This window comes from Corythoichthys intestinalis, chromosome 22, assembly GCF_030265065.1.
Source record: "Corythoichthys intestinalis isolate RoL2023-P3 chromosome 22, ASM3026506v1, whole genome shotgun sequence".
NCBI lineage: Eukaryota > Metazoa > Chordata > Actinopteri > Syngnathiformes > Syngnathidae > Corythoichthys > Corythoichthys intestinalis.
In genome coordinates, this window is record NC_080416.1 from 15,543,694 (window position 1) to 15,558,105 (window position 14,412).

At 40.0% G+C, this 14,412-nt stretch overlaps 1 protein-coding gene across 3 annotated transcripts in view; it reads right to left on the reverse strand.

The window, feature by feature from the left end:
- Positions 1-314: 314 nt before the first annotated feature.
- Positions 315-14,412, reverse strand: part of trit1 (tRNA isopentenyltransferase 1) — a 68,825-nt gene continuing 54,727 nt past the window's right edge. Inside the window, exons 9-12 of one of the 3 annotated variants that reach the window (XR_009061868.1) lie at positions 8,916-9,025; positions 5,754-5,874; positions 5,505-5,622; positions 5,116-5,260 (exon numbers count right to left, since the gene is read on the reverse strand). Coding sequence is in view for 2 of the 3 variants with exons in the window: in XM_057827807.1 (XP_057683790.1) it covers positions 5,097-5,260; positions 5,505-5,622; positions 8,916-9,025 (392 nt within the window). In the remaining variant the exon portion in view is untranslated. Of the gene's footprint in view, positions 5,261-5,504; positions 5,623-5,753; positions 5,875-8,915; positions 9,026-14,412 lie in introns of all 3 variants that reach the window. The other 2 variants (XM_057827807.1, XM_057827806.1) reach the window with 2 other exon arrangements.

Here is a 14,412-nt window from a genome sequence, read left to right on the forward strand (position 1 = left end):
AATTCTGTTCTATTGCCATATAAACATGGAACCCACCAAAAGAAAGATTAGACTCTCTTCTTTCAGCAGAAAAAAAAAGTTCAAATCTTTTTCCATTCTTTAAAAATCAGCATGAGAAAATATCTTAGTTTGAGCAATTTTCCAATTTCTGATGAAAAAAAAACCCCAAATTGAGCTTTTTGTAAAAGCATACATTTAAAAAAAAAAACAAATTGAGCTTTTTGTAAAAGCATACATTTTAAACATAACTTTAACACAGCTATTTTTTGCGTTTGTGACATTGCAAACATCTGAATGTTTTCCTTCTACAAAATAACATAAACAACAAGACAAATATGGCTTTTGATAGAAACGTAACAATTTATTTACACATAACTATTGAACCGAGAGATGACGCTGTTATGCAAGCGGCGTGCAAACAGACCGTTCCGTTCCGTTATAACGGGTTATGCCTGGCGTCCTGTGTGGGTGAATTCTTGGGGGGACCTGTATAGTGATCACTACCTCATAACAGAATTCACCTAGGTAACTTGTGTGGAGCATGTGCCTTGTGTTTGACATCGTTCTCCACATTTTCTCACGCTTCTTCCAACTTCCGTTTCCTGACTATTTCTCTTCATTCACTTCCTTTCATGGTCCGATATGAGTTCTTACCAAATGCGCTACTGCCCTCCAGTGGCCAGTTTTATTGCTTTAAAATAGATTTTCAGCGTTGTGCTTTGGAGTGAAGTTGCATCAGAACCTACAGATGTCTCTTATAAAAAACAATGTAAAAGACTTTGGGACACTGAAACAATTAAAAATACAACGTATTTATAAGATTTTTGGAGCAAATGAGTTAAGCAATCACATAAAGAACATAAAGTAAAAAACCTGAGCTAAGTCTCAAACGGTATAAAAAAATAAATGATCTAAGTAAGTACAACAGAAGAACAATTGGCTAACTTACATAGCAAAAGTCTCGCTAGCTTAAATGCTATAAACGCAAACTTTTTTTTTTTTTTAACAATGCTCTTCATGAATGATTCACATTCCCGCAAAAAACAGCTAAATATACTTATAAATTCCGAATGCATTCAAAAAAAAACATTAGCTCAAACCAAAACTTAACTCATGTTGGTCTTAACAGGGAGCAGCTGGATTCAGCCATGTGAAATGAGTTATGTCATATTCACTGTTGCCACTAGAGGGCAGTGTATCCACCCAAATCAATGAAACTAAATGCAAACACTTTCAAAACAAATTACATTCATTACAACATGACTAAAAACAAATTCTCGACGCTGCAAAATTTGGATTCGAATCTTTTTTTCGAATCGGATTAAATGAGTTAATCGTTGCAGCATTAGATCTAATGACTCCAAAATTCAATCACCTCTTCCATTTCATATTAAAAACACATCCTGCAAGTTTGATGATACAGCAATTCCTTTATTCTTCTTGAGTTATCTTAAACGCAAACATACAGACATACGGAAACAAATACTTAACATCCGCCTTCCTTGGATTTCACCTACTGGTGGACTTAATGAGAAAAATGCACTTGCGAGACTCTTAATGTGTGAGGTTACTTAAGTTGAGCGCGTAGACTCAACGCGTCGGGCTGTGCAAATCACCAATTAACCTTGTGACCTGGCACACAGCGCTACTTTTTCACCCCCCCCTCTTGCGGGGGCACGTTCAGGTCATGCCTGGTGTCAATGAAAAACCGCAGCTTTCTTTTTTTCCCTCGTAGCGCCTGAAGGTTCCACAACAAACCAGCTGACAGTATACACATCCAAAAATGTACTCAACAGTACATCACATGACTGAATGAATTCAAAGCCTCCCAACTGGGAACATGATGTACGATGTTATGAATACAAAGATGACACAAGAAGGAGAGAAAACAAAGCAGCTTCTGAATTTCTATCTCAAAAAAAGCCGCCGACGGGAGGGAGAAAAAGGGACTTATTCACACAAGAAGGTTATAAAAAGATTAGCTGCATGGGGACCTTTGTTACCTCTGCCAAGGACGTAATAGCCACCCGTCAAGTGTGCAATTACATGACCGAGCAAATCTCTTGTTAGCTAGCTATTTTTCGGAAAATGTGTCTACACACGCTTACTTTTTTGACGTATTTAGAAATGGTTGAAACTTTTCTCATTCCTGACTATTGATCACAGTTCTAGTGGGGTTCTTGTTGTACAATGTGACTTCAATAATGTACTGCTCAGTCCCAGCTTGAAGCCTGACCCAGTTTGTCAAAGTGGGACACACACACACACGCTTATTTACAGCTACAACACCACTCGGAAATGTTTGGAGTCGAACGGTCGGGTAGCTAGGTGACAGGGTGAGTGCTGGGAATCGAACGGAAGGGGAGGTGAGAAGCCACAGGTGACAAGAGCGGACGGGCGCGCCAAAAAGTGGGCCCCTCTCTGGGTGGCCGCCAGGTATTGTGTTAGCGGAGCTGCTGGATAAACAAAGACGCTGCGATCGCTGCTGGGAAAACTCTCTCACCTCGCAGACTTGAGCGTCGACTCGAGTGTCACAACTCAGGAGAAAGACAAAGGCAGCAGTCAAAGGGGTTATCACACAAAAGAGTCATAAAAGTTGAACTACAAGTGGGCTAATTACTTCTGCCTAGGAGGTTGTTGAACAACATAACTTTATGGAATTGTGTAAAACTTTATGCATTTGGCCTGGGTGCAAGTTGTGAACATTTTCCAGACTTTTCCGCACTATGTTGCATTAATCTTAATGACAGGTGGCCCGAATACACTTTTAAATGTTTATTTTCAAAATAAACCATCCATTGAAAGTGCGTAGTGACAAAAACCCAAAGGGATAAAATGTGATAATTAAAATATTTGACAAACAATAGGAGCAACTAAGAAAGGCACCTCATTTGTTTTCACTTTTTTCGACAATTAATCAATCACGCTTTTGTGTTTACAAATTACTCTTGTTAAATCACGTAAATGTTAGTATTTGCAGCAAATTATGACGTCATAGACTTCATAATGATATTGACGGGACACATTCCACAGACACTCTGCCACGCTTTCAAGTATGGGGCCGTCCCAAAGTCCGCTTTGGTTATGTGCAGTCGGTCGCAGTTATTCAACACATGCAGTGATCCAACGCCAGATTTAGGTTGAAAAAGTATGAAAGCTGTACCGCATACAAACAGGAAGGATTGTCTCAGGAGTGATATGTTTGAGGATTCCAGGCAGTTATATTTTTTGTACCATGCATGCATTTTGAAACGTTGTGTAAAAAAATCAATGGGAGAAATTAACAGCTACGGCATTAGCGTCATAATTCGCAATATTTCTGTAAAATAAATACTAACTGCGTTTTTTCTTTTTTTTGCTTTTAACCAAGAATCAAGACTGTTTTATGTTCATATCTGTAAAGAATTCAGGGATTTAAGCATTTATTCAAAAGAATTTTCAACGTAAAAAGCTTTTTGTGATGATAAAGCTACACTAAAATGGCTTAAAGACTAGTGGCACATTCGACATATTTACATAAAACGCTAAAGGCCTGGTTCTTTGCTAATTCATTCATTCATTTTCCATGCCGCTTTTCCTCACGAGGGTCGCGGAGGTGCTGGAGCCTATCCCAGCTAACTCGGGGCAGTAGGCAGGGGACACCCTGAACTGGTTGCCAGCCAATTGCAGGGCACAAGGAGACATACAACCATTCACGCACACACTCATACCTACGGACAATTTAGAGTGTTCAATCAGCCTACCATGCATGTTTTTGGGATGTGGGAGGAAACCGGAGTTCCCGGAGGAAACCCACGCAGGCACGGGGAGAACATGCAAACTCCACACAGGAAGGCCGAAGCCCGGGATTGAACCCTTGATCTTAGAACTGTGAGGCAGACGTGCTAACCACTTAGCCACCGTGCCGCCGTTCTTTGCTAATTTAACAAAACATCGAGACTGTTTTACCTCCATATCTACGTCCATATCTATAAAGAATTGAGGGATTTAAGCATTTATTCACAAGAATTTTCAACGTAAAAAGCTCTTTGTGGTGGTAAGCGGCTCTACAGTGGCTTAAAGCGTAGCAGCACATTCAACATATTTACGTAAAATAAATGCTAACGGCCCGGTTCTTTCCTAATTTAACAAAGAATCAAGACTGTTTTACCTCCATTTCTGTAAAGAATTCAGGGATTTACGCATTTATTCACAAGGATTTTCAACGTAAAAAGCTCTTTGTGGCGATAAGGCGGCGCTACAATGGCTTAAAGACTAGCAGCACATTCGAGATTTTTACGTAAAATAAACGCTAATTGCCCGGTTCTTTGCTCCTTTAATGAAAAATCGAGACTGTTTGACGTCCATATCTAGAAAGAATTCAGGGATTCAAGCATTTATTCACAAGGATTTTCAATGTAAAAAGCTCTGTGTTTGTTTCTACTCTGTCAGCTTTGATGGAGATAGGCCCCCTATTAATCGGCCCAGCGCCCCATCAGTATCATTATGAAGTCAATGGACATGTTAAACATGTTTTTGCTTCAGTTTTCACTTCCACTTGATGTCACAGTCCTACTTTCGTCCATGAGCCGTACGGTCTTTAGTTGCAGTGTCCACAAAAAAAAGAAATATCTCCAATTTGAAGTAGAAAAGAAATCTCCCAAGTCAAGACGTAGTGCTACCAACACCAGCATGTCATCACACAGTCACAATATTACATCTTCTTTGGTGTGTTGATGAAAAATCTTATTCCGTTGAACTATGCCTAACTATAGTCTTGCACAGTGCGACAAAAAATGTAGTTTCTTCCATTCCCCCCACAGTTCCTGAAGCTTTCCAAGTTCAAGTGTCCAAATATTTCTTGTCCACAAAATTGGGGTAGAAAATAATCCATAGGTGAACTGAAGAAAAAGTCTTCATGATAAAGTGTGAAATATAAAAATTCCTGCTGAAAGCAGCATTTCATGGAAACGTTGACACACAGAAAATGTGTGCTGTGTGTTTCCATTGGAAACTGGAAAAAAAAGAGGGTCCAAGAGCAACCATGTGGTGCAAAACTTAATTCATATTGTATTTGACAGCCTGTGGACCTTTTTTTAAATGTCATGGCTGCTTCCTTAGTGTGCTGCGTGGGCATCCTGGGAAAATACCAACTGGTTAGTTTGAGTCTCTGCATCTGGAGCGGGAGGCGTAGCGGTACAATGAGACTGGTCATCGCTCGCAGTGTCAGACTTAAGTTTCTTCCTGACGTGGAAGTGATGCTTCTTGGATTTGAGGTGAGCTGCGGGGTAGAGAGCTACACGTGACGCTGGCGTAACGACGCAACTGTGACCCGGCATGAGTAAATTATTGGCAGCCACTGGCAGAGATGGACGTCCAAACCAAACTGAACTCATCACTAAAATGTAACAACTCACTGTCCGCCGTCAGCGTTTAAATGAATTTGACACCTACCGCCGTCAATGGCAGCCAATGTTTAATTCGACATTGATTAACAGTGTTTAAATTGAGCCGAATCGTCTCACCTGCCCACTCCAGGTCGCCGATGATGACCTTGTCGCAAGAGTCGCAAGTATGTCGGCTCCGTTTGTTCCTAAGCTCCGCCCCCTGCACTCTGATAGGTGGAAAAGGAGGTTCCTCCCGCTGATAAAATAGAGAAATAGATCAATTTAGTTTAAAAAATGATTTTATGTAGTTTACACACATGCATTTGCTAACTCCCACAACACATGTGAAATGTACTCATAAACCAAATCAGTCCAAAACCCTTCAACCTCTAAAATTTCCTTCCTTTTGGACCCAGCCTTCTTGTGCTTTGCTGCCCTCTGCTGGTGCTTTTGGGTCATTCACAGAGTCTAATAGCTTGGGATTCACAGTATACCTGCAGCAAACACTCTTGCTGAAGAAAACAACAAAAAACAGAAAAGATGTAAAATAAATTTTTCAAGCTTACGCCGCAGAAAATCCTATACAGTGTTACCTCTACATAAGAATTGAATTCATTCCAGGACCTGGTTAATAAGTCAAAACAGCCGTATGTCGAGCGGGATTTCCCCTTAAGAACACATTATAATTTGATTAATTTATTCCACAGCCCAAAAACCTACGCCAAATCCCTAATAAATACTGCAAGTACAATTACAAGTAGAAATTACACAAAGCAAAACAAACAAAATTGTAAATACAAATTGGAATAATAATAATAAAAATGTACTCAATCGGGTTACGATGTGGTGGTTGTATTTTGCATGTTGCTCCTGAATGCAACGTGTGACTGACGACAGAGTGAGAGGTACAGTAGAGATTTTACTTTCTCTTTTCATATTCTGTTGCTGTTGGCAGTAGCCGTGTTGTGTTGCACAAGTTCTGAAATAAATGATTAAAAGCCTGACGAAGCTGGCGACTTCCTTGCCGATGTTACAATAATAATAATTAGTCATCCTCGAGATAAGAGATTATAGACATACCCCGGCCGGATTCTCGAGCCAGTTCACTGACGCGCACACGACGCTCATATTTTTCTATCATCTCCTTCTTAATTTGGTATGGTAAGAGTCACATTTTTCCTTTTTTCACCACCTATAATAACCTTCTTGTGACCCATGTTGAGTTCTCGCACATGAAAATCTGCCGAGCGTCGGAAAAACAATGAAATTGTGACGCTGTCATAAATCGTCGTATTTCGAGCATGTCGTGATATGACGAGACAAATGACAGTCAAATTTTATGTCTGATGTCAAAAAGATCGGATGTTGATGAGATCGTATGTCAACGTACCATTGTACTCCCGTTGAATATCGTGACCCAACTTGACAGGGTTATAAAACAAAACACTTTCCCCTGTTTAACTGCTTGCTCTAAGAAGAGATCCCACCCACCGCCCCCTTCCCCCAAATTTTTCTGTTGTTTTCTAAAAATTGGTGCAAAATGAAAAATTCAGGGTAGTTTTAGGCTAGGTTCAGACTGCAGGTCTTAATGCGAATCCGATTTTTTGTTTTTTTTTCTGATTCGAGTAAGCCATTAACTTGACACTCTGAACGTGACAAGCCGATCTAGGTCACTTTCGTATGTGGTTTAAATCAGATCTGGGAAACATTTTTCCAGAATGTGTCGGTGGTCTGAAATGTCAAGTCTCCCAAATCAGTATTCATGCAGACATTACATCTGCAAAGAGCGAGAGAGAGACAGGGCGCTATGTTAGCGATGGAGTAGCATTAGCGCCTAGCTTGAACTCTGCTTTTACGCAGGACTCAGGCTTGACCACAGTCATAAGAAAATTAAATGAAGAAAAAGATAAGCCAGATAATGCTCGATTTTCTTTCTGTGCCCCAAATGAGCAGTATTTCAGTTTTGCTTACATCGGCGAGTCGGGGCAAACTGACGCACACACGTAAAGCTTATGTGCGTGGATCATGCAGTGACAGTGTATGAGTTCTATCAGTCCATATAACTTTGAATATAAGACTAAACGGGGATTATTAATGTCTGTTATTTGTGTCCTCTTAAATATAATCACCCTGGAATTACATACAGCCAGCATATGTAGTTAAAACGATATGACAAAAAAAAACAGATTTGTGTATTAAGACCTGGAGTATGAACCTAGCCTTACAAATGTGCTATAGGTAAAATTATTTGAAAAGCATTCATTAAAATGTTCATTCCGTATTGCTGGCACGGAATAGGCGTTCATTGAATTTCTATTAATACTTGTAGTTGAGCGGACAAGGCGCTTGTAATGAGGTAATGACAGACCTAACTGTGTTAGAAGTAGAGGAGTTCCAAAAAAATCGATTATTACATGCATCGTGATTCGACACGTGACGATTCCATTACGATTCATATAAGTTCAAAAACTAAGATTTTCCCTTATAACTTTATGGCAGCTGGTCGTAGCAGAACGAAATTCAAGACACGTCTGCCGCCCGGGCACCGTTAACGGGCGAACGCACGTTATGATGGATGCTGCCGGTTACTGAGAGAGAGATTTACTCCTTTTTAAAAGACTGGAAAATATATTTGTGTATGAGACAGGCAGGCAGAGAAGCGCGACCCGTTATTTTTTTTAGAGCAAGAGGGGAAGAGAGATGGCTCGTTGCTCCTTGTCTTTTAGATGTCCAGCAGTAGTTTTAAGGCATTTCAATTGAAAAATGTCTTGTGTGTTGCTAAGACCCGTGTGCATCTATAAGAGGTGAGTACACGAACCCTCTTGTACTGTTTAGTCATTATTGTTGTTTTTTAGATGTTAATAGTTAGCGCCGAGCGCTAAGCTAATTAGCTAATTCACTAACGTGTATTTCATATGCAGAACGTGTATTTCATATGCAGAACGTGTAAAACCATGATTAAGTACAGCGGTAACACTACAAACATTCGAAATAGTACAGAAATCTGTGAAAACAAAGTATATTGGTTAAAAGAAGTCATATTTCTAAAGACACTATGTTTCCAGAAAATGTGGAATTCATTCCACCTGTGTGTTGAGAGAAATAAGTATTCCCTTTAAAATGGTCAATGTTTTTGCACTTTCTTGTAAAAAATAAATAAAAAAGCAGCTTAAGGGCAGCTTTTTGTTGTATGGGCATGTTTCCATGGTTCCTGTTGAATTATTAGGCTATTTTAAATAAATAATGGACATAAATTTATTTCGCTACTGTATGAATTAGTAATGTACGAGGCATTGATAATCGCCATAATTGTGATAATCGCGATAACCACGATCATCATCAATACAGTGATCATCGTTTAATAATAGAATCGTAGCGCCCCGAATCGTAATCGAATCGGATCGTGGGGTGCCTAAGATGGCACACCCCTAGTTAGAAGTGGAATGTAAAAGTTATAAATTATACTTAAGACGGAAGGAGGGGAACAAAAACCATTGATCTCTACTGTGTTGCCGTTCGAGACAAGAAAAAGCAGTAGAAAGGCCACACCTTGCAGAGACTGTCCAGTATCTGCAGTGCAGGGTTCAGCACGGTCTCCTCCCATCTCTCCACATCCGTCACATCCAGGCCGTACACCGCTGGCACACTGTCACCAGGTCCTACCAACAAACACACACATACACACGCGCGCAGGTCAATCGAGCGCACATTATGCGCCCTACAAGGCCAGTGTTGGCTGCCTTCTAAAAAATGCCAACCTGATTTATGCTGCTCACATAAACATCCAGCATACTGATCAATCGCGTCATAAAAAATGCGCTATTTCCATCTCTGTCTGACGGCCACATGTTTGATTATCAATTTAATGTGCCATGAATATCAAACATGGATTTCTTTTTACACCCATTAGGTAATGAGCGAGGTGTTTCAAAGCGGCAGATATAGATTGGGCGCCTTATTGGCAACATTTTCCAGCAGCAGTGATGTTGTCGGTGCCGCGCCATCGAGCTCCGTCAACCTGCTGACTCACACCGGCTCGATAATGTCTCCTCCTTCAACCCCCCTCCCTCTCAAGTCTTTCACTCATTCTCTAACAGTTCCACCCCCGTGCGACCATTCTGCGTCGGTCAGCAAGTCTCCTGGCCGGGCTGGGCCCAAATCCCTGCACTGCTTGTCTGTCTGCATCCACAGACGCTGCCCTGTATTGACTGAAGACAAGCAGAAGCACTGGGGGGAAGGGATGGAGGAGAAAGCCTGCAGTGAAGGTGACCTTTTAGCGGTGAAAATTGAGCACCTCAAAGCAAGACATAGTCAGATGGCAGCAAAATACAAAGGGGGAAGAAGGAGACTTCTGTATTTAATAATAAGCTAATTAGTTATATGCTGGCACACTCCGGTAAAATGAATTAACTCGTAATAGCCAACTCGAGTACAGGCTAATCCATTCTACACCCACACAATGAAGTGGATGTTGGAAAAATTGGTTTTGAAACCACCATGATGATGAAAACTACACAGGCAAAACTGTAAAAGATATGTATCTGCAATGTGCTGAAATAGAAGTATATATAAAAGGAAGAAGAATGAAATAGGAGAAAATTGCTATCAATTTATTTAGCATATAATAATCCAATCATCTCGCTCCCAGAATGCTTAAATAATGGGGAGTAGTAGTTGGCATTGGGAACATAATAAAGCCTCAATTATTCCACATTTTAAGCACATTTCAAATGATTTAACCAAATTTTTAAAATAACATATGAAACAAAATTTTAGGGTCGCCACTGCTTATTCAAGATGGAAGTTTTTTTTTTCCCACCCCATGATATAAAATGGTCAGTTATTTAGATATTTGTGATTTATGGTCACAATCCCCTGATCGCATTCAGCATATTTTAGCACACTGACTGGCCTGTTGTGGCACAATGAGGGCACTTAATTCTAAATTCCAACTTTGTTCTTTTTTTTAATCGCTTAAAATTGCACCATACACCGGAGGTTGTGGATGATGACAAATATATACACACAGTGAAGAGCAGAATTATTTTCACCCCTTGTGATTTTGCAAGTTCACCCACTTAAAAACGGATAGAGGTCTGAAATTTCAATCATAGATGCATTAAAAACTCCCATTTTATGAGTTTCAATACTTTATTTGTAATTTACTAGGGTTCATTAGTATTTGTACCTCTGAGAAAATCAGTGGCAATATTTACTGTAAATACCCAAATATAACGTGCACCCGTGTGTAACGCACACCCGAAATTTACCTGTAAAATCTAGGGAAAATTCTTCTGCTCGCGTATAAAGCGCACCCTAATTTTAGCACCAATAAATATGAGTCTCGTGTCTCGAACTCTTACCAGTAATCGGAAAGAGCGGATCACAGTACAAACGAAAAACTCACGGAAATCATTCGACCAATTAGAGTGGCCAAAATGGTGACGTCATATACCGTAATATGATAAGAAAACACCAGTAAAATCTGCATTTTTTTATTCCTTTCGTCAAATTTTTTTTTAAATTTTAAAATAGAGTATTAATTTTCTGTGGTAAAAGTGCTCCCAGTATATGGTAATAATTTTCACAATGTAAGCAGTTGTAGCAAGTTTGAACAGAATTCACCAGCAGAACTAATGTTGGCAAGTTGTGTAGTTCCCGGGAGGAACTGTTTAGTTAAGGGAACAGCGGAAAGTAAAGAGATGTCTCCTGCGAGCTGCATACAATACGTACGTTGTTACTTTATGAGTTTCAATGTCAATAAAACGCGGCTTGGCTCCGTGGTGCGACAACCCTCCTCAGACTCCTGTCCTAGCTCGCTACAGGGTCAACATTTATACGAAACTGATCGCCGTATACGTTCTCTTCAAGACAACATGGCCGTGTCGATAAGCCAGCATGTTGCTTCAACAAGGTAAGAAAAATGTACCGGTGAATAATAGACGAATAGTACAACAAAATCATTTTAATTTTATTAGATGTGAAAAATATCATCATGAAAACAATTATTTAAAACATGAAAGTTGATTATTATATCACCGTCGTTCAGATCAGGTAATATTGTGCTGGTCCATGCTGACACTGGAACAAGAATCATGGTGAATCTGTCTCCATCCCTGTTATCTGTGTATAACGCTCACCCATGATTTTACGAGTACATTTTGGGAGGAAAAACGCGCGTTATTTTTGGGTATTTAGGGTAGTGCAGAAGCCTTTGTTTGCAATTATAAAGGTCAGACACTTTCTGTAGTTCTTCCCTAGGTTTTCACATATGGAAGCAGGGATTTGGGCCCATTCCTCCACACAAATCTTCTCTAGATCTGTCAGGTTTCAGCCCCATCCAAAGATTTTCTATTGGATTGAGTTCTGGAGACTGGCTAGGCCACTCCAGAACCTTGATATGCTTTTTACGCAGCCACTCCTGGGTCAGCTTGGCTGTGTGCTTCGGATTATTGTCATGTTGGAAGATCCAGCTACGACCCATCTTCAAGTTTATGACTGAGGGAAGGAGGTTGTAGCTCAAAATTTGACGATACATTTCACCATTCACTCTACTTCCTGTCCCTCTTTGCCGAAAAACAGCCCCAGAGCATGAGATTTCCACCCACATACTTCACAATAGGAATGGTCTTCTTGGGATAGTCGTCATCCTTCTTTTTCCTCCACACACGATGAGTAAAGTTTGCACCAAAAACTTTGGTCTCTTCTGATCACATGACTTTCTCCAATCACACCTCTGCATCAATCAAATGGTCCCAGGCAAACTTATGACGGGCCTTCACATGTATCGGCTTCAACGGGGGAACCTTCAGAGCAATGAATGGTTTTAAAGCTTGCACTGTAGTGTTCTACTGACAGTAGCCTTTGAAAGTGCGCATCCAGCTATCTTCAGGTCATTGACCAGCTCCTGCCATGTAGTTCGAGGCTGAGCCCTCACATTTCTCATTATGAGCGATGCCCCACGAGGAGAGATTTTACATGGAGCCACAGTCCGAGGTAGATTATCAGTCATGTTTAGCCTTTTACCTTTTCTAACAATTGCTGTAACTGTTGATTTATTCTCACCAAGGTGCTTTCCAATTGTCCCATAGCCTTTTCCAGCTTTATGCTAACAAACCCTATTGACTAGCACTAGCTTAGCCACTTCGGAGGCCTGAAACTAAATAACTAACAAACTGCACGGAATTTGTTGAAACCAACTCCACCGACTAATTATGCTTTAATGTGCTTCTAGCTTCCGGGTTAGCCAGTCACAGCCATTCACATGCAGCCTTCAGCCTGTTAGTCTGCGGGGGCAAAATTGATAACCAAATGTGCCAAGGTTACTCTTCCCAACTACCAAAAACAATATCTGGCGGAAAACACAGACAAGACCGAAAAAGCAGTTTCTGCTCTTGCACTCCTCTTTAAAAGAAACTGCTGTATTTTAAGCCAAAACAACTGTTGTTTGATAAAACAACATGTCTATATGCTGCCATAGCAGATTCATGGCGTATTAATAAGCCCCCGAACTATTTTTAATTTTTCAGTTTTACCCTGGAAACCCTCGTTTACAGACGTTGCGCAACCGCTTTTGTTTCAACCCAGCCATAAAACGAAGGTAATTATTTATATTTATTATTCAAAACGTCTTTCGTTTTTAGCTTACAATCATTAATTGATGTCTCATATTTCGTAAAAAAAAAAAAAATCACTCACATATTTTAAACTTTTAAACAAATTATGTCACAATGAAAAAAATGGCGTCTGTAAAAAAGTCACGGATATCTACCTCATAACTATCGATTAATTGTATTTTTTTTGTTACTGTCGCATTTTCTCCAATATTTAGATGATAAATAATCGATCCAAACAAAAAAAAATTGAAAAAAAAAAAAAACATTTAAAAGGGTAAATATATGAAAAAGAAAATCTCGACCACTCTTTGATGTCTGCGATTTCTGCCTCGCAACCCTTGTTATATTACCATGTTTCACCCATAAAATCCCCCAAAAATCTGGCTGTGGCCATTCATAGCTGTGTCTTGACACTCGGTGATGCATGCAAAATGGACTTTTTGGATCGAAACAGGGTAAGAACGCGATAATATCTCGTTAAAGTCATGGCGTCTGTAGGTCTGCTCTCGCGTGCTCTCACCTCCAGATGGAGTTCTGTTGTTTAAAAAACATTAAAAAAAAAAAAAAAAAAAAAAAAAAAAAAAAAAAAAAAAAAAAAAAAGCCCTCCTGTTCAAAAATTTTCTTCCCCCAGAAATCAGAAATGAGAGATTTTGAGCTTTCCAATTATGTATCACACATGCATATCGGACAATTTTGAAAGCTGGCTAAATTGGGGGTCTCGGAGCGGAACTTCAAGTCACCTAAGTGTTTTGTTAGCTTACCTGACAGTCAGCTACTTTGGTAAGCTGATTTTTTTATTTCTACAAGAGCTTAGCCTTTATATAAAGCACTTTTGCATCTTGGTTTACACAATGCTCTTACCATAGCAGCTGTTAATCAAAGCTTCGGGTTTCACTTGTGTGGTTACTGTATACTGTAAATAGAGAGGAACCTTTTTTAACGGTTACAATAATACGCAGGTGACAACGGGGGTGAGCGTCACCTGGCATACCTGGAACAAGCCTCTCCCTTTGAGCATAAAGGACTCGCTCCAGTTTGGGCTTTAGTGAAATTGAACTCTAAAGGGTGTTGATAAGAAATCGACAAACACATTATAAAAAAAGAAGAAAGTAACACGGGCAACGACGTGCAGCTGCTCGCCCGTATTGAAACAGTAGTCCACCTGTTGCCATCGTGCACGCCAGCAGTCATTTGTTGAATTGTGTTTGCAGAGGGAGTGTGCATATTGAAAAAAATAAAAAGATGAAAACGTAACAACCAGCTGTGCTTCCCTGGCCATCATCCACTCTGGATCAAAACACATGCCTCCATTCACAACTGCCTTCCTCTTTCCTCCTGTTCCTCTTCCACTTTTTGTCTTTTGTTTATCTTAGAGCCGCCGGACGCACAATAAGGTCAATCTTATATATAAAAATATTTATTTCCCATT